General features: G+C 31.7%; 2 protein-coding genes and 1 non-coding gene across 3 annotated transcripts in view; 2 read left to right on the forward strand and 1 right to left on the reverse strand.

Moving 5' to 3' along the window:
- Nucleotides 1-4,621: 4,621 nt before the first annotated feature.
- Trnaf-gaa (transfer RNA phenylalanine (anticodon GAA)) lies at nucleotides 4,622-4,694 on the reverse strand. The gene has a single exon. It is a non-coding gene; the product is annotated as a tRNA-Phe (tRNA).
- Nucleotides 4,695-4,932: 238 nt separating this feature from the next.
- Nucleotides 4,933-5,690, forward strand: LOC129228089 (nicotinamide riboside kinase 1-like). Its single transcript, XM_054862728.1, has one exon. It carries the CDS (start codon nucleotides 5,034-5,036, stop codon nucleotides 5,592-5,594), a length of 561 nt encoding a protein of 186 aa, XP_054718703.1. The 5' UTR covers nucleotides 4,933-5,033; the 3' UTR covers nucleotides 5,595-5,690.
- A 514-nt stretch (nucleotides 5,691-6,204) lies between these two features.
- The window catches only part of LOC129227364 (squamous cell carcinoma antigen recognized by T-cells 3-like), a 64,324-nt gene continuing 44,790 nt past the window's right edge, over nucleotides 6,205-25,738 (forward strand). The window contains exons 1-6 of the mRNA XM_054861911.1: nucleotides 6,205-6,419; nucleotides 14,906-15,032; nucleotides 16,776-16,880; nucleotides 17,311-17,504; nucleotides 18,827-18,914; nucleotides 25,473-25,606. Coding sequence (XP_054717886.1) covers nucleotides 6,282-6,419; nucleotides 14,906-15,032; nucleotides 16,776-16,880; nucleotides 17,311-17,504; nucleotides 18,827-18,914; nucleotides 25,473-25,606 — 786 coding nt within the window. The 5' untranslated portion in view covers nucleotides 6,205-6,281. The remainder of the gene's footprint in view (nucleotides 6,420-14,905; nucleotides 15,033-16,775; nucleotides 16,881-17,310; nucleotides 17,505-18,826; nucleotides 18,915-25,472; nucleotides 25,607-25,738) is intronic.

Genomic DNA, 25,738 nt, shown 5'->3' on the forward strand with positions numbered 1-25,738 from the left:
AATTATTTATATTTATTAAAGTTACGATCACACATTTATAATTAACATTTCGAATGAAATTCAGTATGCCTCTTCTTTATATAAATGCTAGTGGTATCCGCACGGCTTTGCTCGTAGTAGAAAATTAAAAGGTCATTTGGTTCGCCAGTATATCTTAATAATTAAAAACTGAGCGTATGTATCTATATATGGACCTATGTATGTTCCTATGTATCTACAGTGGCTCCTAAACGTGTTCTTACACTTTGAAATTTTTTAGTAAAACCAAAATAACTCGAAACTGAATTCGAATATGAAATCCAATATTTTTTCACATCATTCCTATATCATTTTAAATACAATCCTGTAGTTTTTTCAAAATATTGACGGATCTTCTTTTTGAAATGGGTCAAAAAACGAAGAGACAGAGAAATAATACGCCACAAAAGTCATCGGACACTCACACATTTTCGAATGAATTCATGATTAAAATTATCATTTGTCGTTCTTTTACTATTTTTGCATTATGTTGACCCTTAAGAGTCATGTGACTTAAAATATTTGTTTATTTATTCCTTAATATTGTGCTTATTACTTGAAAATGGCTGGTATTCGTTATAAACCACAAACACCATTCGAAATTTGAATTTTTTCCCCTCAGGTAAAGGTATATTGGTTTTAAATGTCTCTAAATTAGTTAATTTATTCCTTTCTACAGTAAAGTGTTTGATAAAATGCTTTGAAGAAAAGAATCGGATCGAAAACATGGTAAGAAAAGGTCAACCGACAAAGTTTCATTATAATTAAAGAGACCTTTGAATGAAATCGGGACAATTTTTAAAGAAATAAAAATTTTTCTAAAATCTCAAGCTAACGTTTATTTCTTCAGAAAACCTGGAAATTGGAAAACATCCAAAGTGAATTCTGAGGCACCCTGGGATGCCACAGAGAAAAGTATGTATGAACTAAGTTTATGCATATTTTTAACATGTATGAAAATAGACTAGGATGCCGTGAGAAAAATCTAATTATTCAAAGGGTACCGCGAGTGGAAAAGTTTGGGAACCCCTACACTAAAAACTTGTATTCAAACATCTTTGGTAACTGGTTTGGTTTTACAGCAGCTTTAGCTACACGTATTATTTATTATCATGTTTCTCCATAGTTATGCGTTTCAACATTATTAAAATATTCGTAACTGAATTTATGAAATGAAATACATTTAATTTTGCATAGCATTTTATATCTTCATGAAGTTTATATATTTACAGTAATCATATCGTCTCAGAAATCTAAATGATGACGATCGAACTGAAGAGATTTGGGTTGCTCATCTTCATATGGTATTATTACACGACTCCCATAAAACCAGTTTTTTTATGAAGCAACCGCTCTTTGCGCCGCTCTATTAATCGAAACAGATTATAATCTTCTCATTTGTGTATTCTTGTGTGTTATTTATTCCACCAATTTTGTTTATTTATTTAATGTGCTCTAAAAAAAAAAAAAAATCCCCTCTAATTGTTGTTTAAAATGGAAGAATGGAATAGATTCCAAACGGAAAAAAGCATATGAATGATAGTAATTCAAACTCGCTTAAAAATTTGCAAGTTTTTTGTTCTTTTGTTTTTTTTTTTTAGAAGAAAAAAAAGACAATTATGTAAGTAATCATATGGTTCAGGATCATTTATAGAGCTAGGAGATGACTTAAAGACTGATATTAACAAATTCCGAAACCAGCATTGCTAAAGCACCTTCTTCTCACCGGTGTATGGAAATATTTGATTTTTAAAAAAATTTACAAAGCACGTGAGCAAACGTGAGCAACTTAAAGTTTCCTCTTCCAATTTTTTTTTTTTGGGGGGGGGGAGAGCGTTAGACAGGGGTGCCCACCCCCTAAGAGCAAGGGCGAACACCCCTAAATAATGAGAATTCCCCCCAAAAGAAAAAGCCCCCTCCCCAAAAAAAGAAAAAAATAACCCTCAAAATACCCCCCCTAAAAATTTCAATGGCGCAGTCTGCGCCATGACCCCTTCCCCCTCCAGAGTATGCAACATTGCGTTAAGATAACTGCCAAATATTTAGGGGTTTGTGATTAAAAAGGTTTGGAGGGCCCTGTGCTAGTACTTTTCCCGCTACTTTGTTGATGTATTTTGTACATTTATTTCACAAGGGAATAAATCATGTTAAATAACTAGGTGAAACAATGTCTAATTATAGCTGCGGGGTCGGACGAATAAGGTGTTGAGGAATTTAGGGATGAAGATTTTGAGGTAAAGGAGGCGTTTTTGAGAATTTAAAAAAGGTCGGAGTCGCGGGGTTGGAGTCCGGCAAATTAAAATTCTTGGAGCTGAAGTCCGTTATTTTCCCTCTGACTTCGCATCCTTGCGTGAAACACATTTTCAGAGCGAAATATTTATGAACGGCATATTAACAAAAAGAACAATTCAAAATTTCAGTTTCTAAGATTTTATGCTTTTTATTTTTGACTTAGAAATTTTAAATTAAAAGTTTTAAATGTGGAAGCTGCACATAGCTTTAGTATGATGACACAACTCATCACAATGTTGTTATATCAACTACGCGGGATTTCTAAGCTCACCCGAACTTATTCCTATTATTATGTGCTCAGAAATTCCTTCGCAGTACCTCTACATGATGACGTCAGGACCAATGCCGTGCTCCCCCTCCACCGTGATGCCAACGCAGGCGAATGCTTCTAAAAGTGGAAGCTTAGGCCCTGGGTAATTTTTGGCCTGAGTGGAGTTACAGCGGCTCCAGGAGGCAAGGCAAATATTTGTTTTGATTTGTTTAAATGAATTCCAACTAAGATTAGTTTTCTAGTTTTCTCAATCTATCTTTTAGGCCTAAAAATGTTTAAAATCATTTCTTCTAGGCAAACGGAAACGAAATTCTTTTAGAATCACTACTAAGGTTTCGGAATCGAATCGAACTCCAGGAAAAGATCCCAGATTCAGATGTCGCTAACTAGCGATTTCATAAACAACACAGAGATTTATTGAACATCCACTACAAGCGGGAACAAATGCGTGTTGGTATTTCACGCATTGAAAAGCGAAAACACGCCTCAAAAAAAAAAAAAAAAAAAAAAAAAAAAAAATAGTCAAGCTTATTTTCACTTTGTATCCAGGCTCGTCATTTAGGGGGGGGGGGGGCAAGAGGGGTTCAATTGATCCCCCTGTCAGCTTTAGAAAATTTATGTTTTTATACATAAGTGGGCGTGGTTTTTTATGTTTAAAGCCAAAATTTGCATTGAGTATACACCCTTTGCCCCCTCCCTCTCAGAAAATCCCAAATGATGGGCCTGCTTGTAGGTTGAATAAAAATTGACTTCGCCGCCTACGGCTGGTTCGTGTAGAGCGCCATGTCCAGTCCGCCCCTGCCTGTGGCTGTACATTAATTATTTGGCGAGTAGCGGGCAATGTAGTGAGAGACCAACAGCGGGTCAAGGGTGCCCCCCCCCCGCTAAGAGCAAGGGCTCAACCTCTAAATATCGAGAACCTCCAAAAGCGAATTTCAAATTTGAACCCCCCCCCCCTCCCGTCACTTGGTCCTTCTAAATGACGAGCCTTGCCAATTCTAGCAGAAAACAACAAAAACCATGTCCACGCATAGTATGTATAAAATATTTTTGCGAGGAAAAAAAAAGACTTTAAAACTGCTGCTGGAAATTGCATTTAAAAATGGTTTCTTTGAGCACCTTCGATACTATACTACTACTTTTAAAAATTATTTTTGAAATCGGTGCAAAATCGATAGGGAAAATGATGAATAACCATTTTTCGTTTACATTTTTCATGAAAACCAGTCAAAATTATGAACGAAACATTTATACCGTTACACAGATGTGTTGTTATTAATGTAATGTATTCGAATGCTATTGATGAACCTGGGTCCATTAAAATTTGCATTTTTTATTGAATTATGGTTAAGTCTGATTTTATTTATTGTTTGTGCTCCGACTTCAAAAATTATGTCTAAAAGTAATAAGGATGGTATTCAAAGAATAAAATTATTTTTCCCTTTTTAAATCTATTTCCAGCTGCAGTTTTTATTAGTTCTATTTTTTGTTCAAAAATATTTTATTTCATTCTTTTTAGTGTAAATGTATTTCAGAAATAGTATGACATTACCGTCACGATCATGAAATTTCACCATTTATTTCATACGAATTCTCCATTTAAAATAGTATGTATTTTTAAGCTTCTAGCGATTTGCAATGAAAACTAATCCTTGTTTCACTCGGGGTTTTATTGATGAACTAAATTAATTAAAACCATTTAAAAAAAGTTTCCTTAGCAAGATTTTATTTATTTATATTTTTTTTAGCAATGGGTTTTATATATTGTCATTTTAAGAGGGAAATTACTGGGAATTTATACCGTTTTCACTTTTTTTCTCAAGAACAAATATGGTCAATGAAATATGTGGGACCAAGGTCCTGAGATCTATAAGAAAAAGAATCATTAAAAGTGAGTCAACTGAGTGAGGTGCTTTGAGCTTTAAAAAAATAATAAAATAAAAAACGATAAGATTGTCTTAAACTCTGAGAACGAAACATAGTACGGAATCCGACGCAAAAATTCTTTAATCTAAGCCGAGCCAAAAAGTTTTTTCATCATGCCGAAACCCGGGATCGAACCAGGGACCTTTAGATCTTCAGTCTAACGCTCTCCCAACTGAGCTATTTCGGCACACCAAGGTGAGTCTACAGTTATAATAAATAAAAAAAAATTCGAATATTTGATATGCGTAATTGTATATTAAAGGACAGCTATTTTCAAACACTTTTATTGCACTTGTTTAAAAATACTTTCATTTGAAAGATATGAAATTTCAAATGTTTAGGTAGCTTGCTTCAATTTACCATGGCTAAAATTGCGCTATTTGTATAGTCAATGGAAAGTTCATTTCGGTGACCTTGGTGGCTATTTAGTTGCTTGTCTATAAGCAAAGTGATTAAGATAGGCTACTTTTATTTGTTCTTGAGAATACATTTCTTCAACGGCTAAGAAATCGGGTGTTCGAAAGTAATGGCTGGAAAGTGGACAATAGTTGGTATTTCTGGATGTACGAATTCAGGTAAAACAACTTTATCGAAATTTTTGAGTAGCAGCTTTCCTGGCAGCGTTGTTATAAACCAAGATCATTATTTTCGCAGTGATGACAGTCCTGAACATATTATAATCCCGGAACTAAATCATAAAAATTGGGAACGATTAGAAGCTGTTGATTGGGAAGCCATGATGGAAACGCTTGATAAAACACTTCAAACACCACCTCAAAATATTCCTTCGCTTCTAATCATAGAGGGGCATATAATATTTAATTATCCTGGGTTCAGAAAATTATTTCACAAGAAATATTTTCTAAATATGAATAAAGAAGAATGTTATAAACGACGAGTGCACAGAGTGTATACACCACCAGACATACCTGGATATTTTGAAAAATGTGTGTGGCCGATGTACTTATCTAATTTAGAAGAAATAAAGAAGAACTGCGAGAATATAATTTTTTTAGATGGCACTGGATACATAAAAACTATACACGAGACAGTGTTGAAAGACTTACAAAAATATTTTAGACAATGATTATTTTCAAAAATAAATTTTCATATGGAATTTAATTAAGATCATGTATTATTCAATGAAAAGAAAACTTTTGTGACACTAACGTTTAGAAAATTTAATTAGAGGAAATAAATTTTGAAAAAAAAAAACCATTGTCTGTGTTTTATATTTTGTCACATGTTTCATTCATTCAATGTCAATTTTAATTTTCATAAAAAAACAAATAATACATTCATGTAATATAACATAATATAATTTGTATTCAGTTATTTAAAAAGAAATACAAAAACAATTTTACCAAATATTTGCATATACAAATCGACAATACAAAAATGTGTTGCACGCATTAAATTTTTTTTTCTGTGAAACAATTTTTCTTTGTTTATCACTAGTAGATGGCAGCACCTATTAATAGGGAGAGCCGAGAAGAAAGAGTTTAATAAAAATTGTTTTCATAAAATTTGTTCATTTTATGAAAAAATCATATTAGTTATTAGGTAATGTGAAGGTTAAGAATTAAAAGAAGTAGAAAAAATGTGGTTAAAAATACCCGAGAGCTTTCATACGAAGAATAAAGTATAATAATAAATTTGTGCATGGTATTTTTTTCTGTAACCGTAACCAGGTTTCCAATGTTGAACTTTTGGTGCGACCCAGCGGTATTGTAATAACAAGTTTTAATATTTGAATATAATTTATTGAATTATTATGTCAGACTCCGGGATTGCTGATGTGGAGGACGATATGGATAATGACCAAGACATGGATAGTTTTTCAAATTCTCCTGAAAGATCATCTGACGAAGAAGATGCCGATGAAGAAAAAGTTGAAGAAATTCAAAAGCAGGTATAAATTGCATATTTCATGCATTTTTTCTGACACTACTCAAGACGGCAAATGGGATCAGCATTATAAAAACGTGTGTTTAAGTTTTAGTTTAATTATTTAAAATGTCATGATACTGTATTCAATAATTTAATATCATTTAGGCAACTGCGTTCTAATGAGTAATCTCCAAAAAGAAAAGGAAGGTTTTAAAAGCAACAGCTGGTTGCTTACTTATCCTATTGTATTTGTAAATATTGCCATTTGTTACATTTGTCTATCTTTCAGAACACTTAATTTTCCATAACAAATATATTTAAGGCGATACTGGGGTTTCAATTTTTTTTAAAGTAATTTTCGATGAATTTCTTTGAAATTTTCAGCATATTTACATGATGCTAACACTAACTCAAATATAAAATTTTATTGAATTATTTTGAAATTTAATTTTTTTTAAAAATTCAAATTTAGATTTTATAACGCTTTTGTCATATTACTCCTTGCAAACGAAAATTCATCAGATTTATAAAATACTAGCAAAATATGATACGTAAAACAACCGAAATTAGGACTTTGGAATTACTTTTTCAAAATTTTGTCTTAAAGATAAATAATGAGAAGAAAAGCCGAAAACTAGACGTTTTCGATAAAATATGTTCATATTTCAATAAAATATAGCAAATATACTCCACAAAACTAATCAAACAGAAAAATCTTTCACAACAAAATGTTAACAAACCGCTTAAATACTTAGCATAAAATTTTCAGCAAATTGAAATAATAATTCGTTTGCAAGGAGCAGTTTGAATTTTGTAATTATGTCGAAAATTAGGTTTTGAGGAAATCAACATTTTCTGTTTTATTGCCAATTTCATTATTGAATAAACAAATTAGTTTTAAATACAAATTCACCACAAATAAGGTCTTATGATTCATTTAAAATGGTATTAGTATTAAAAATTTAAATATTATATGCTTTTTTTTTTACTCATGCATTTTATATGCATTTTTATGTGCATTTTTTGTTAAAAAAAAGGGGGCGTGACTCCTACAAAAAGTGTCATAACTTCGCCAGTTTTCCACCGATTCAGTTCTTTTTCTTTTTAAACGGTTCAGCTAAAGGTCTAATTTTTAGAAATATAACAGGGTTTAAGCTGGGTTCAAAAGTTCTTTAGCATAAAAGCTAAAATTGAGGGAAAAATGTTAGCAAAATGCTAAAATGTTACACATTCTCATATATTTATATATACCTCAGTGTGTTTCATCTTCAGTTGAAAATAGAGTTCATATTTCATCTGTGACATCTTTGAAGAAATAAATACAACAGCTATTTTTTTAAAACATAAAATAAAAAAAGAAAACACTATTGGTGTTTAGAACGTTGCAGTCCCCTCCTCCTAATAAAGCAGTTATTGGGGGGACATAATGCTGGATAAGTCTAATAGTTATTGAACTTAATTGTAGTTTAAACATCTTAGCTAAGATTTAAAAAAAATTAAGTTGATTATTGCCATGCATTCTTCCTCTCTAGAATCATAAATTTCTTCTTTAAAAAAAAAAAAAATTAATTAATTTTTTATTTGAGCAAAAAAGTGAAAATGCATTGCTTTATTTTCGCAATTCAGATAGTGTTTTCGCATTATGCGAAAAATGCGACCGTAGCGGAAACCCTGAAATATAATGAATGAAAAAACGTTTGTTTGATCAATTTTTACTCATCTGAAAGCCTCTTATCGCCTTAACAGGATTTTAAAAGTTATAAGGTCTCCCTGTCCCAAAAAAGATTCTTAATTTACGATAGCAAATGCATTCTTCCATGGAAAATATGGAACCTTCCAAAAGTCTAATGTTTAACTTTGATCAAATTATTATTCTCTGGGAAAATTTTAATGTGATGGACGTGACAAAAATTTTGTGATGGGTGTGAGAACATTTAAAATAGTTTTTTAAAACATTTTAAATGAAGTAAAAGATTAAAGCAATGAACTGAAAATTCTATAACATGACATATTTGAATTATTTCAGTAATTTTTTGGTAGTTAAGTGAGTTATACTTTCATTTAATTCTTGAAAATTTTCAACGGTGTAAAATAGTTTTAAAGGATGTAAATAATCAGTTGTGGACATTCACATAATTACACTGTTTTGTGAAAAATGTCTCACTTACGTGGGCGGATTGAGGGGAGGAGCGATGGGGCCCATGGCCCTCTCCGAGAAAAATTTCAAGAATTGTTCAAATTCCCCTTTTTTCAGCAAAACGCAAAAAATTTCCCTTTTATGCATATAAAGTGTAACAATAAGGAAAGAGTTAAATATGAAAAAATCCTTATTATTCCTCGAAGTCTTAACATGAATATAAAAACAACGCCAAGGAGCCATAAAACCACACTGGGGAAGTTTCAAGTGTAGGTTTTTAAAACTTCTTTCCTTGCTTAAATTGAAAAAAAAAAAAAAATCATGGTAATTCATGTGAAGTCTAACTAATATTAGTAGAAGCAATGCCAGAGGGAGGGCATGAAAATTTCGAAAATATCATCAAGTGTGTACCAAATATTTGGGTTCATTTAGCATAATGGACTTGTCTTGTTAGATGTGTTTTTTCCCCTTTGGGGAAAAAAACAGGGATATGTGTTAGAAAGTGTCCGAAAAATTTATGACCGCAGTGTCTCCCACAAAGCAAGCAAGAAAACACGGATGGTTTCCCATCTCTTTGGAAGGTACGAATATTTTTTGTTGTTAACGGCAAATAAAAAATAACCACGATTTTGAAATCTAGAGAAAATTTCTGTCTAGTTTCATATGTAATTCGATATAAAAAGATGATATTTTGAGAAATAGATGTAGCAAATGTTTTTTTCCAAAGACTTTACCATCCATCGAAAATATTTGTCCGCTGTTTTCCGCGCCTGCAGTAGGCTCGTATTCCACATCTCTTTTTTACACGACTCTATACCACGGAGTCCCGTAGAATTCTCTCCTTCCAAAAAAAAAAAAAAAACTTTTTTCCTCCTCGAAACACACAAAGGGGTGCAAAAATGATTTGATTTGCCTGACCGCTGGCACCAAGAAGTCTGTACACCCATTGCTGCCATAATTCGGATAAAGCTCAAGCACAGCCATGCAAATTGATCTTGGATGCCATACCTTCAAATAAGCTACTCTGATATACTACATGTTTCAATATTCCATCTGAACAGACCAACAAAAATTTGTTAATAAAAAGTTAGTAATAATGAAATACATTTGATGATTGCGCATTAAGTTGTGCTTTTAATCTCTCCTCCCCTTAACATCATTAAAAATCATCTAAAACAGCCTTTTTAGAGCTACAATTTCAAACAATTTCCAGGGGAGCGCTCCAAACCTCCTTCCCTGCCATTAGATTGCCAAAGATAATTAGAATGGTTCTTTAAGACTGTAAGTTAGAAAAATTTCTTGGTGTGGGCCTTCAAATCTCTCCTCCACATATCATCACGAAAAAATCTTATTAAACTGCATTTTAGCTCTACAATTGCAAAAAAAATCTGCCGGAGAACACCTGAACCTCCCACTTCTTAACATTATTGAAGATAATGTTTGCATTTTTAAGGTTTCAATTTCAAAAAAGTGAAACCTGTGAGGGTGGGGGGCCCTTAATATTGCGAAAGACAGTTAAAATGCATTTCTTAGATTACAAATCAGAAAAATTTCCTTAGATGGGCCCTCAAATCTCTTCTCCCTCTAACATCATCAAAGATCATCTAGCATTCTTAGAGCTTCAATTTCAAAAAATAAACAGGGGAGCGTCACCGAACCTCTTCTCCCCCAACATTACCAAAGATCGTCTAAAATGTGTTTTTAAGATTATAAATTGGAAAATTTACCGGAGGAGAACCCCCCCTCTCCGGCCTCCCTATTCTTTGGAGAGTATATCTTACTTAGGGTTGGTAAATATCAGCTTCCTCTTAAATCAGAAGTCCTATACAGTCGCCTCAAAACAATCAGTACTGATTACAGGAATACCACTTAGAGGCGACGATATATGCACACGTTTGTTTTGAAAAAAAAAAAAACAACACAATTATTGGGAAGCTTTTATGTTAAACTTGTGTTGCCTAGTGAAAATTCCTTAAAAAATACTCTGGTTAAAGGTGAGCTCCTATATTGATGTTTGGGCAGTTCTCAAAATGTGGGAGCAAACACAGATCTCAACTTTGAAGCTTCAACACCAAATAACTTTCATTTTAATTAACTCAAAAATTTTTGAGTTAAATTATAATACTGTATAGAGACAAAAATTGACATAAATTATGGAAAAAATGCTCTTCAAATGCCCTTAAAAAATATTTTCTTTGCTAAAAAGCACAATTTTGACATACCAAAACGTTAACTGAGCAAATGTACCATTAAAAAATTTTTTTTTTAAAATTATTTCCACACGTTTCAAAAAAAAAAAAAAAAAAATAAATAAAGGTATGAATCTTACACTGAATAATTTTTTGTTAATATTTTACACAAATAACAAAAGTAAAGACAGATTATTTACTTTGTAAACGATTTTAGAAAAAAGTAAGTTTGAAATTTGATGCATGTGCGAATGTTACGATCTTTACAATGCTATTATTTGAGAACTAAGTATATAATGTTTTTGATTTGCAGGTATTTATTGATCCTCAGAATCAATTTTTAATTGTTTAAAAGTGTTTTCATAAGCTTTTATGCAGTATCTTAGAAGAAAAATAATTTTTCTTAAACATACATGTGAGATGTCCAAATGGCGTTACGATCTTGACGCCGATAATTCTGTCCGTTTATTTATAATTTTTGATGATCCACTGTCTTCTAACCTCAATAAAAAAGGTTATTATAATGTTATCTTCTTTAATCCATTGGTATTTTGCATAATTAATACGTTACGCATTGAAGAATACATAAATTACAGTAGAAACATGGCTGGTAATGATCGTAACGAAAGCCATTTTGCACTGAAATCGCCAAGCAAACCTCTGTTAACGACAACACAGCATACGATAAGCTAAAGGTTACCAGAAAGAAATTCCAGTTTGACAAATGTAGTTTATTGTCAGCTCCATTTGTTTTGGCGACTTTATCACCTGCGCTAGCAATTTTTTTCCCCCCGCTTTAAATTTTTTTTCTCTTTCTTTTGGAAACATAATTTAACGATCTCCAAATAGAAATACGAATTTCTTTTTTCAATAACTTTTTTTTAGACATTGTTTTAATTCTTATGACATTAGAAAAAATATTCATTATTAAAACAGATGTCACTTTTTACATTTGTATTATTTTTAATTTAAAGCTTTTTTTTATACCCTTCATCAACTTCTTCAAAATCATTCCAAAACTTTATTATATGTAAAGAGCAGTATGTATAGCCAATCAAGTACTTCATTAATATCCTCTTTATTATTAAATTGCAAAATTCAAAAAGTAGTAAATCAAATTTTTATTGGAAAAGTTAAAAATCAGATTAACAATTGTCAAAAATTGTGAAACTTACATTATGATGATGTCCAAAATCCGTTACCTACAGGACAACAATGTCCAAAATCTGTTACCTACAGACTGCTGATTTAATTTGCTAATTAACAATTTTTACAAATACTTGCTGTCTTTTCATGTTCATATATTGTGTTCTAGGTATGCATACTATAGAATAAAAGCAAAATTGATGTCAAATTTGAAAAATTTTGAAATTGCTCAAAGTTAACTTTTTTGTTCCCACCTTTTGAGAACTGCCCATTTGTAGAATTCTTAAATTTCCAAAACATCATGTTTTTCCAAATGGCCCCCTCCGAGAATTCTGTCTGGATCTGCCCCTGCTCACTTAAATTATTTTCAAGAAATAAAAAGTAATATCAGAGACCAAAGTTGTACAACAAGTAAACTTAGCCCAGAATTAAGGCACAGGTTCTCAGGATAAATTAAAAGTTTCACTAACCCAATTACCACATTTACAAAAAAATAATACAATTTGCTCGGGACCTTATGGAAGTAAGTTACTGCAGCATGACAAATATGCCAGTGGCATATAAGCATGGCTAACACCCAGGTTAATTTTTGGGGTCATCCCCTTTTACAATTGCCAAAAAAAAAAAAAAAGCCAGTGTAAACATGAAATTCATACAATTTTCAGAAACTACATTTGCAGTACGAAGAAATTTAAGTGGGCTAATCTACAAAGGACAAATAAAAACTATGAAGGCTTTTTACATAACTTGCCCTAGACGCAAATGTGCAGGCTTTCAAAAGGTCAAAAAAGTAAGAGGGTGTATGAAAGTCCCTTTAGGAAATCACTACTAGGTCTAAGTATTGACAATATGAACTTAATCCTGAGTATAGTAATTACACCTTGAAGTAGATTAGGAAAAGGGTCCGGAGGTTCCCCCCTCCGCCCGTAAGTTTTTCAAATTTGTAGTCTTAAAAGTGCATTTTAGCTTTTTCTTTAAAGAAAACTTGTAATTCCACTCTGGGTGCTCTCCCTCCCTCCCCCAGGCGGGTGACTCCGGGGGCGGGCCGCCCCCTCCCTTGCCGCTCATAGCAACGCTGCTGAATATTGTGTATGGGTCATTTTCAATGCTAGCAAAATTGATCTGAAAACAGAATTTTCTCAACTATTCAAAGTGAAAAGATGTTCTGATTGCTGTTGAAATCAATCTAACATTCAAACTAGTATTCTTATCAGGGCAGGAGACATGAGACTAGAACTTTTTCACCATTTTGTATAGAAAGGGACAGTAGTCATATTGTGTGTGTGTAGGGGGGGGGGGGGGGCTAAATACATTCAACATAGTCAAATTGAGCTAACAATTAATTGAACTATACATTTAAGCAGGCACGTCATTTGGGCGGTCAGGGAGGGTCAATTGACCCCCTCCCCTGGATTTTTGAAGCATAATGTAATTATGCACTTTTACATGTAAAGTAAAACCCCTCTAAAGCGGACACTAACAGGACAAACATTTTTGTTTGTAACAGAGAGGCGTTTGATGGAGAGGGGCTTTACAATTTAGTTTGTTTATTTCACATTAGTAATTTTTTACTCTCAACTTAAATATCTTTATGATATACACTTTAATGTCGCTATAACTTTTTCATTTTCTAGTTTAAAAAAAAAAGTAATAATCAACGCTATTTTATCAGGTTATGTTACATCCATTTGCATTTCTAAACCTTAATAGATGCACTAACGACTGCAAACTTTAGGATTCATCATTGCCACAAAATTTTCCACTCTGACCATATCTTTTTGTAAATTCAACAGTCAACACGATGAAAGCCACTTGCTATTGCTTCAGCTTTAATCCCCCCCCCCTTCAAACCTACTTTAAACAGCTGATCACATTCAAAACATCAGCAGTTTTAAGCAATTCCCTACTGGTGCCACAAAATGTGGATAAATGTCTCATCATTAATGGTCAGCTGCTAAGACAAAAACTTAAAAAAAAAAAAAAAAATGAATTGAGCCGAGTTGTTGAATCCCCATCATTCCATGTACCATAAGATTTCCCTTTCATCTGAAATGCGATTTCCTTAGTTTTTGCTCAAAAAAAAAAAAAAAAAAAAAATACATCATTAACTATCAGGGATTGAAAATTATACACTGATGGCAAAAGTTAGTTGTTAAAAGTGTATTAAGATGCAGTGGCGCAGGCAGAAAATTTTTCTGGGAGGGGTTTTCAAAATCGAAAATTGTTGCTTTTTTTTCAAGTCATTTACAAAGCGTAATTATTCAATATCAAAGAATTTCTACAGATTATTAATTATTCATTAAAAATAACTGCTTAAAAATAATTAATAATTCGTATTAATATCACTATGAAATGAAGAAAGTGGGAAAAAGGGCAGAATATTTATTATTAGTTTTACTTAATCCTACATTCATTTTTTGTGTGTTTTGCATGAGATCATTTAAATCCTCCTCCTCAAGTACATTCATGTCTTTATGGCTGTCAGATGCTAGCTAATAACGGTTTCGATCTTTCGATGAGAATTGGTTAAGAGCCTTAGAAAATCCGGTGCAGTAAGCTTCCTCTCTTTAGATGTCCCCAAAAAGGATTTGTGCAATGATGGAAGTGCCGAGGGATCATGATACCCTGTAGAGTTTTATTGACACCATTTTAGCTATCTTATACCAGTGGCGACGTCATCATGAAATACACTTTTATAGTTAAGAATTGAAAAGTAATTTCTGACTGCTTCCCGATCATTAAAAGCAGTAAGATATTTTTTTGAAACCTATTCCGCTTGGAAAAGCTCAAATACTCTGCTTTTTTCCCTTGATTTTAATGGAGGAAATGAATGTGCTTGTGTTCTGGGAGGGGTTTCAACCCCAAAACCCCTCCCGTGGCTGCGCCACTGTTAAGATGAAGTCTGTAAATTTGTCATATCTATATGTATACTGTTTTGGTGTTCTTTTATTAAAAAAAAATTCAATGTCCCTAAAGTCTCTGACAAGTTTTATTTATGCTAATCTATTCTTATTTCAAGGTTTAAAATCTTTTCAGGTGGATGCAAGTCCTTACACCTATGAACTTCACGTTGAACTGATTTCATTGTGTCGAAAATTAGGGGATCTAGCAAAACTTCGTGCAGCCCGTGAAAAGATGAGTCAAATATTTCCTTTGTCTTCAGGTGAAATATTTTTACTTTTTTGACAAATGAAAAAAATTGCTATGAACTTTTTGCTTAATTTTCAAGTATAAAAAAATACCGTGAGGAATCTCCTTACATTGCTGTATTAACAATATCGCTAGCTTAATTAATTTTGTGGAATTTGCAATTACCCTCAAGTTATACTGAAATAGATATTCTTGCTTTGCAATGTTAAATCATGTTAACTATTTATCAAGTTACTTAGCATGGAAACAAATTGGGTTAAATTTTTTTTTTGATTAGTCACCCAGGCAACTCCTGGTCAGCAAGTTTCTGGGGGTAATTCCTGGTCACACCCCTTTTTATGTTTTAAAAATGCTCCAACAAAATAAAAAAAAATCATGGACATGCTCTAAACTATCATCAGTCATCAGTCGAATTTATTACCTAATTTTTAATTTTGAGTTGATAGTTGTTTTTTTTTTTTTGAAAAAGAACCATTTTGATTTAGTTTTTAAAATTTATGTAAAGTAACGTTAGCCTTAGTTATGATATATTTTAAAAAAGATCTTGGTCAAAATTAAAGATTTAAATATTTTTCACTTTTTGTGGTTGAACTTGAATTGTTAACTACACTTTAGTTACTGAAAAATAATTTTAGATTTAATATTATTATTTACAATAGTGCACAAATACTGCCTATGTTCTTTGGATAATTCTTGATCACTGGCAAAATTCTTAGCCAATACTGTTATCATTTATACATTGTTATTTTGCCTGTCATTGCAATATTTCATTAATTTTAAAGTTAGGCAACTCTTTTGAGCCTTAACTGCAAAATTAACTAACCGCAGTGTAACAGTCAGTCCACTGCATCTACCTGATTGGAAGACTAGCTAAGCACCCAGTTTAGACAAACTGAAACTCATCACAGAACATAACATAAAAATAAAAGAGATAGAGATAAGAAAATTAAGGGAGATGAAAGAGAAAAAACAGATCTGGACATGGATTTACAAATTAGATATGTCAATCGTGATTGAGCGGTTGAATAAGGCACAATTTGAGGGGATTTTGAGACTTTTTTGGGGGTGGGAGTGGGGGGTTTGGGTATGTTATTGTCTTAGGCGGGATGTGCATCCCTATTGACATATCTTATAAGTAGCAACTTGCATTTTCAAAAGTAATTTCAGATGTAAGGTTAAAAAAAATCTAGAAATCTCATACAATTTAACCATATTCCTTTTCCTCTTCCTCTGTGGGAGAATCATAAAAAGGAAAAAAAGTAGTTTAATTAAAAAAAAAAAAAAAACAGTTAAGACTGAATAAGTGGATTTTTTTTTTAAATCTTGAAAATAATTCTGCATTTTTTACTTGTTTTCAACTATCCCCCTCCCGCCCCCTTTTTTTGTTTGTAACTAATACACATCTTGAAATATTGTTAATGATGAAATTTTCACCAAATTTTATAAGTCTATATTTAAAAGATGTAGGAATTTTTCATGTAAACTTATAAAAACTCTCTCTGATAAAGAAAATTTTTGGAGATACCCCCCCCCCCCACTGTGGAAGGACAAAAATATGTATGATTATTAGCTTAATAACCATAATGATGAGTCCATTCTGGTACTTTATCCCTGTGTGATTTCTGTTTTTAAATATTTGTTAGTTATAAGACTCAAAATATTTAATGAACAATGCCAGTGTTTTGATAAACTTCTTTAAGTTTGTAATTCCTGAAATATATTTTTAATGCAGTTATTTATTTCCATTATTTATTAGAGTTATGGTTAGACTGGTTAACTGATGAAAAGAATATAGCATCTACTCCCGAACAGAAAGAAGATGTTGTAAAACTTTTTGAAAGAGCTATCAAAGATTATGCTTGTAAGTATTCACTTCTTTAATTGTTTTAACATTTAAATTTTGCAGAAGCTTCAGGGAGTTGGTAGAATAATTAATTGATTCATGAATATACATTTCTTGAAATGTACAATTTGATGCAATGTATTAAAATAGTAAAATTAATTTAGAGTGTGCAGTGATTTTTTTCAGTTTTATGTTATTATTATTATTATTTTTTGACATTAAGAAAACAAATTTATAAATTCTGATAAAAAATCTTTCATTTGACAGAAGTCTGGAATATTTGAATGTCTAACTAAATTAAAATAGATTGAATGTTCTTTGCCTTTGTCAATAAAGATACATTATTTTTATTATTGTTTTCCTGGTACTGAAACTGTTGTGCAGCATGTTGATTTCATTTATATCATCCTTATATTTAAAATAATTTAGTTGAATTTTCTGATTACAGCTGTTTCAGTTTGGTTAGAATACGTTCAGTTTTCTATTGGCAATATTGGAGATACATGGACTCAAAGTGGCATTGAAAATGTGCGTCAAGTGTTTGAAAGAGCTATTACTGCCATTGGACTTCATGTTGCTCAAGGCTGTTTAATATGGGAAGCTTATAGAGAATTTGAATCAATTTATTTGCTCTCTTTGAAGGTTAGTAATTTCTTTTGAGTGGAAAGTTAAATTAAAAATGTTTTGTTTCCATAAAATTTTAAATACAGTGGGGTCTCAAAAATCTGAGTCTAGTTAGGGCCCGCTTCACCTCGGATTATTGAAACTCGGACTATCCGTAAAATTATTCCAGAATCAAAATTTGCACTACTCAGAAGACGTAAGTAGGAGCACCTTTTTCTCCCTCATATAAAGAAAAGGAACTAGTGTCTTCACAAAAAATTTATCACTAAAACTTCAACATAAATTTTCTTTTATTACGTCTAAAAGAATTTAACTAAATTTTTTCTCGATATCCGAACGCACTTATGTGTCTAAGGCAACCAAAACATGACCAACCTCTTAATGTATTTTTACTATTTATTGTACATAAGCAATAAGATTTACTGTAGCAAAATTTTTCTATTTTCAGATTTTAATGAAAATCAAATTTTTAGCTACTAAAAAATATGACTTAAAATATAAATGAAGCACCTCAGATTAAGCGGAACCTCGAACTTTCGAGACTCGGATTTTCAAGACTCTACTGTATAGTGAGACCCTGATTTTGCGTTGCTCAAGGGACTGGGTTAGAAAAGTGTGAAATACCTAGAAAGCAAAAGTTAAATAGGAAGGAACTCTTTAAAAAGGTGAAAAGAACATCATTATACATACCATTTTAGATTATTTTGACGCATCTAGTTGCAAATTCGGGCGATTAGGTTGAAAACATTTTGTAATAGTGGATTGTTTTCCAGTCATTGAGTTCAAAGTAAATTCAGCATTTTCCAGAATTGAAATACTTTGCAAGTCTTTTTCTTGGTCTCTATGTGAAAGCAAATAGTCTTTCACTGTTTGTAATCTCTTCATAACAATATTGAGAGAAGGGACCGGCTTGCTTCCGGTTCTTCTTGTTCATCTTTATTGGTGTGGACGAGAAGTCCATAAGGTCGGCTGCAGATGAAGTAGAAGCATTTCTGTTTTTATTCATTAACTTTCAACAACATGGATTATCCTTTACAAAGCTCAAATGAAATACTACATCATTTATTTTAGAACATTTCTTTCTTGTTTTACTTAAGAGGAAAAATGTTAAATGCGAGAAATTCATCATGAATTCCAAGCTTTCAATCTGGATTAAATGAACATTGTTAGTATGGGAAAACTGGAACCTGGTGTAAAAAACATAAAATGCAGGACAAACGTAGATCCAGAGAGCCGTAAAATCAGAGTTTCACTGTATTTAAAAAGTCTTGACAGAACTTGAAATCTCATATGTTTGACGAATAAATATCCTATGTTAATACGAGAAATTTTGATTTTAGAATAAAAGTTATAGTATAGATGAGTTAGAAGAACAAGAAAGTAAAATCTATAATTTATTCAAGAGACAGCTTTCAATTCCTTTATTAGGTATGTGTTTCAGTATTTTTCTATTCAATATATCATTATCCGGAGTAAATGTTTTGCAAAAATTCTTCAGATGATTGTGTCTACATTTTAAGTTATCTTCATTATTTTAGTGTAAAAAATGTCTAATCTCTTTGAATATTAATTTGCAAAATATTAATCATTCTATTAAGGTGAATTCCATTGTAACGGACGTTACATTCACACACAAAATCAATTATAAAAAGCTTATGAGATGCATATAAATGCTTCCAAATAGGAGCAAGTTATTTTTTCTTGATAAAATCAAGACTGAAGATTACTTTGACCAAGTTTCAAAATTTATTTTTGTATTTAAGCTGCAAAAAATAAATAATATTTAACTGTAACGGACGTTACATAAAGTGGAACATCATTTGTGCTATGGCATGATCAGATTAAAAAGTCTGTGAATCTATTATGTAAATTTGTTCAAATCTTTTTGATTTAACATCACGAAACATGCCTCTAATTTATCGAACCTTGGTATTAAAATTCAGTTATTCTCTTTTGTGATAAAAATTTTTAAAATCTCTGTAACGGACGTTACGGGCTGTAACGGATGTTACACTGTATGACATGGACAAGTTGTATGCATGTACTGAATGATAAATTAATAGTTGAAAGGTGATACCTTAACTTCTTATAGACCATATAATAAAATCACACAGTCATAGTCAATCATTTCATACAATAATTGTAAAAAGTTAAACCTATAACCTAATTATGATATTAAAAAAATACCTTCGACAAACATTTTTGCGCACAATGTTTTTGTGACATTTACTTCACTAAAAATAATGTTAACATTTCATGAATTAAAAAACATATTTGCATTTTATTCACATTAAATGAAAATAACCCTTGAGCTGAAACTAGCTTCACTGGAGCGACGATGTTTCCGGAAAACTTGATTTACCTTGTACCATTCTGCATCTGTTTTTTTCTGCTCTTTTCAGACCAGTGTAGAAAAGTTCCCGGTTTGTACCCTCAATTATTTCTTGGACGTGGTCAGGATATATCTCACCATTCAAAACAACTGTTATTATAATTCTTATAATATAAATGTTTCCACTGATTGGCAGACAGTGGCGGATTTAGCCGGATCATTTGGGGGAGCAGCATTCTCAAATTAGCTCAATTCTCATTGGTGTCAATCCTCCTAAGAGAGCCCAAACCAAAAATAGATAATACCCTCCCCCCCAAAAAAATCAATGGCACAATCTGAACCATTAATCTACCCCCCATGCATGGCCCGAGTTACTACATCCGGTCAGAAGTTGAGTTGAATGAGCCTCTAAATTGATATCATGAATAAATGTCTGAACATTTTAAAAATAAAGATAAATTTTTCTGTTTCAAGGGAAAGGAAATAATTCTGTCCTGACTAGGAGTTAAATTTATTTAAAGTAAAACACATCTGATAAGAATCACTATTTGTTTTTTTAGTTTTCGTCATTTTTTTAAACATATTTTTTCCTTTCCGAAAAAAATTCTAAAGCTCATAAGGTTTGGAGGGGGGGGGGGGGGGACAATGACCCCATCTTAATCTGTCCCTGCTGGTCAGTAGTTTTGAGTTTCTCCATCTTTGAAGGGACGGAACAATCTCCTAACCTTCAAACTTGAGTCAATGTGATTAGATTCATGGATGGCACTAAGTTTCACTACAATTCAAGCCTTGTCACCAGAGTTTTTAAGCATTGACTACCAACATTACAAAAAAATAGTCTAAAATTGGGTCGGAATTTCAATGTAAAAACATTTCCAAGGAGAGAGAATTTTAAACGTTGTCCTTTTCCTACCTCAAAGATGGTCCCTACAATTGCGTTTTTAGAGCTTCAATTCTAAAGATGTGATTGGGGAGAGCTCTCACACCTCCCTTTCCATAGCATCATATTTAAAATTGTCTAAAATCTTGTTTTTGGTGTTTCAATATCAAGAAGTGCTTGAGGAAGAGATCACGAATTTGTCTCCTTGACACTACCAAAGATGGCCAACCATCATGATTTAAAAGACTTCAGTTAAAAAAAAATTCCGGATATGAGCCTCCGAAATTCTCTTCCCCTGCCTAATATCATCAAAGATCATCGCAAGCTGTTTTCAGAAATAAAATTTTTCAAAATTTAGCTAAGGCTTAGAGCCCCTTAGTGCCCTATTTATGAAAGAAAATTAAACCGCTTAATCAAATATTGAGTACGTCACTATTTATCTTCAAACTGTATTTACAATTTTAATCTTTCTAATGACCTTTCTCTCTGCTTATTTCATCACATTTGATACGAAAACTGGTAAAAAGAGATGCCATCTTGATATTGCATATTTTCTTACAAGGAAAAAAAGTACCATTGATTGTTAGAAATAGTTCGAGTCCACAAATGAATCAATCGGTGAACAATTTGAGTAGAACCAAAATACTGGTGAAAATTCTTTTTTTTTTCACATTCTTTTTACTTGAAACACTTCTAATTACAATCCCTTTAATCAGGATTTAAAAAATTAGGCGTACCTCAAATCTTATATATATATATTTCGTTTTATGTTAATTTGTCATTAGCCATTCGCTCCCCAAAAATGCTTGTCTATACCCCCCCCCCCCCCACTGGCATGTGCCTTTTTCAGGACCCAGTCCAACCCTGGCTACATGTTGGCAACCATTATGAATTGTTTGATGTGTTGAATACATTTTTATAATTGCATTTAAAAATGTGTAACGGATGTTACATTCAAGTTGTAACGTCCGTTACAAACTTATGTAACGTCCGTTACATGCCTGTTTCTGCATGGTTTTTATTATAATCATATAAATTTTGGGAATTATAGTTTCTTCAACCTAAAAATAAAGAAAATAATTAAAAACAAAACTTTTTAAAAAATGTTTCACAATGTGAGGAGAATTTATTTACCTTTATGTAACGGACGTTACATATAATACATGATGTTGTAATTATGCCTCTAATTAGACTATTTATGTTCGAAACAAGCCCAAACATGGTTTTATTTTACTTTTATAGTTTTTATATTAATATTAAATTTACTCCATTTAAATTGAGAATCATAATTTGCATTACTAATAAGGTACAAAAATGATCATTTTACTTGCTAAAAAAAACAAAAAATAGACATTTTACCATCTCTTCCTCCACTAAATAAACATAATATGAGAAAAAAGCAACACTAGATTCTTGTTCTAGGGGTTATAAGCTTTCCAATGATATATAACTCTTAGGGATTTGTTTAAATTGATTTTCTGACCTCTTGGTTTCATGTTAGCTGGAATCCACCTTAAGTTTTACTTAAAAGATGGAACAAACCAAACCATAGTTAACTAAACAAGGACAAACTACAAAATACTTTTTAAAAACAATCATGTTTATGTACCTGAATGTCGGTAGTGGGGCTGCAAGGGGATGCACTTTCACCCCTGGCTTTTAGAAATGAAGTTTATCTAATATAAAAAGTAATATTAATTGATTGCTTTTTGATATGTTTTTTAACCTCATTTAAATAATTGTGAATATTAAGTAAGCAAAATTAATTTCAGTTTAAGCAAAGGACAAATTAAAAAATTGCACAGATACTGTCTGACCACGGATTGTATGGAAAGACAAACATTCGTTTTACAGCTGGAAATGGACAAATCTATGATTTTTTACCGATGTCAGCTTTTGCAGAAGCAGAGTCTCATTCAAATAAGCAGAATACGCGCATGAAATTTTTACTTTTGCCCTTTATTCACATAGCTTCGTCTTATCTGGAAGTTTGCAAATTCCACGCAATCCGTGGTTGGACAGTATTTTGAGCAAAGAATGAAATAAATAAATAAATTAAACAACAAATATAAAAGATACCTCTAGGAATTCCTTTTAAAATACCTTCCTATATAAATAAAATAAAATTAAAATAATAACTGGAAAAATAAATTTTTTATGTATTTTTTTAAAATTAAAAATGTAAAAAAAAAGAAAAAGATATTAATTAAAAAACTAGTAAAAAGATTTTTTTTTATTGTGATTTTCATGCTGGTGCTCACTTTCCACCCCCTCCTGCATATGATTCTGCCGGCGCCCCCATAATTATCCTATTTGGTTTTTAGTAACTGGCAAATGATTTGGACCATTTGTTTATTCATGAAAGTCTGTTAAATTTTGTTGATAAACTTGAACAACTCCCTATGTAGAGATAAGTGCAGAGCATGTATAATTAACCTTTGCGTAAAGACATACCAAGTAGCACTTTGGCCAAGTACCCAGTACTTGGCCTTTCACTGCTCGGCCGAGTACCGAGTATCAATTATGTTTTAAGAAGAACCACCGACACACACACACGATGAATTTTGGACTCATTGGAATAGTAGTATAGACCTCCTCATGATACCATTATAACAGTTTTTAAATCAAAATTCCGGATACAATTTTATTATGCATTATTTAAAAGATCTTGTTTGTGTCAAAAATTTTACAAAAAAGTTATTTTTAAAATTAAAAATAAACAAATAAATAAAAGGTATGATTAATCAAGTTGGAATTAAAACATTATAATAATCTACTATAGTTCTAGTCCGCCAAAATTGTATAGTTTTAAATTCCAAAAGAAAAAAAAAGTCAAAAGCATAAATGTGCAGGAACACTGTAGACACGTGTTTCTGCATTACAAGGAATGTCTTTTTCAGTGCGTAAAATGTGAGCTAATGAATGTAAAGACATCCAACAAAAAAAGCCGACTTTTGTCGGATGTCTTTAAATCCATAAGCTCACATTTTGTGCATTGAAAAAGGCATTCCTTGTAACGCCAAAACACGTGTCTGCAGTGTTCCTGCTTATTTGTGCTTTTAACATTGTTTTATTTGCTTTTGTTTTTTAAACAATGGTATTTTTACATTTCTTATAATTTTTGTTCGTAGCAAAAATCCATTTAACAGTATAAAAATTTCATATTTTCTATACTTGACTTTTTTTGCCCTATTTTTAATAGGTAAGTTTTATTAACTTTGGGGACATTGTAAATAATTGCAGTATTTTTTCTGCTTGCACTTTTTTAATTATTTCTAAGTAATTATTTAATTATTTTGTATTGAACAATATCAAATTTTTTACAACTATTCGGTATTGGCTGAGTATCTGATCAAAATCTGGCCGAGAACCGAGTACAGCAAATTTGCTTGAGTACTGAGTAATTACCGAATACTCGGTAGATATCTTCCTTTGAGCCAAAAAAAGTGACAAAATTTAAATGATCAATATCTATTTTCATTTTACTTCTTTTACATCCTTAAAGTGGATTGATTTTTGTTATTTCATTTCAACAATGATTTTATAATTCATCTGAATGATGAAAAGTAGTGATTTGTTCTATTATTAGTTATACTGCTTACATTTGAAGGAAAAAGAAAAAAAAAGTTGAATTTTCTTAAAATTTCCCTTACTCTTCAATGGACATGAAATAGTTTTTCTAAGCTACATATATTTTAATACGAGGCATGTTTTTAAAGTAAGTACCGTTTTAAATAATAAAAGAACAAGTACAGATAGAACAAAGAAATTTATTGCACAAAAATCTACCACCCTTACGCTATTTTTCGACATTGCTTCCATGATTTTCCAAGCATTTATCATAGCGTGGAACAGGTTTTTGTATACCTATTCGTAGAAAGTTGCCGCCTGTGTAATCAACCATGGGGTAACATGTTCTCTGAGCTCATCATTGATGTTGTGCCATCAACGGCTAAGGAAAGTCTCCAGATGCTGAAACAAATAAAATTTGCTACAACCAAGGTTGGGGCGGTCCGGAGGATGTTTAAAAACGTTCCAGACAAAGCCCTGTTAGAGTCCTTACGGTTGACTACACTGGCGACAACTTTCTATGAATAGGTATACAAAAACCTGTACCACACTATGATAAATGCTTGGAAAATCATGGGAGCAATGTCGAAAAGTAGTGTAAGGGTGGTAGATTTTTGTGCAATAAATTTCTTTGTTCTATCTGTACTTGTTCTTTTTTTTATTTAAAAACGGTACTTACTTTAAAAACATGCCTCGTATATCCTAAATTTTGAAATCAATTTTTGTTGCTAAAATCAGAGTGAAAGGAGTAATGGATTTCATTTATGTCATCTCCTTTAATAATAGATTTTCAACTTGTCATCAATGTAAGTTGATTAAATTGGCATATTTGATTGAAAATTGCACGGAAAACTTTCCCTTTAGATAAAGATTTGAACTTCTGATAAGAATAAAAAATGTACGTAAAATATTTCATCTATTATTTCTAGTTTTATCTTTTTTAAATTCACATCATACTTAATATGGTCTGAAATATATTTCTGTCTTTCAAAGTTTTGTGTTCATTTTAGATTTTAATAATCTGAATTAGTTCTAGTTTCTGTTTGATTATGTTTTGATTTTTCTGTAGCAATCATTTTCTCTTTTTTTTCTCTTCTCATGCATGAAAATCTTGCTGTTATACTTTTTTCTTCATGTAAAATTTATAGAAATAATTAGCATTAACCATACCATCCTGTTTATACTGTAATTTTATATTGAATAGATATGGAGAAAACCTATAAAGAGTTTAAAGAGCAGTTTGGTGATATGGTCAGGGATGACACTGCATCAATTGAAGCATCCTATGCAAAATCTTTGAAGAAGTTAAGTCAGCTTAATGTATTCGAAGATGCATTGGTAATTATTAGTATTTAATTTTAATTGCATTAAACATTTCATTGCCTCAGAGCAACAGTAAGATATCTTAGTGTTATTTCTGGGATTAGATATCTTACTGTTGCTCTGAGGTAACGATTTGCATGTATCTGC

The sequence above is a fragment of the Uloborus diversus genome, chromosome 8, assembly GCF_026930045.1.
Source record: "Uloborus diversus isolate 005 chromosome 8, Udiv.v.3.1, whole genome shotgun sequence".
Taxonomy (NCBI): domain Eukaryota; kingdom Metazoa; phylum Arthropoda; class Arachnida; order Araneae; family Uloboridae; genus Uloborus; species Uloborus diversus.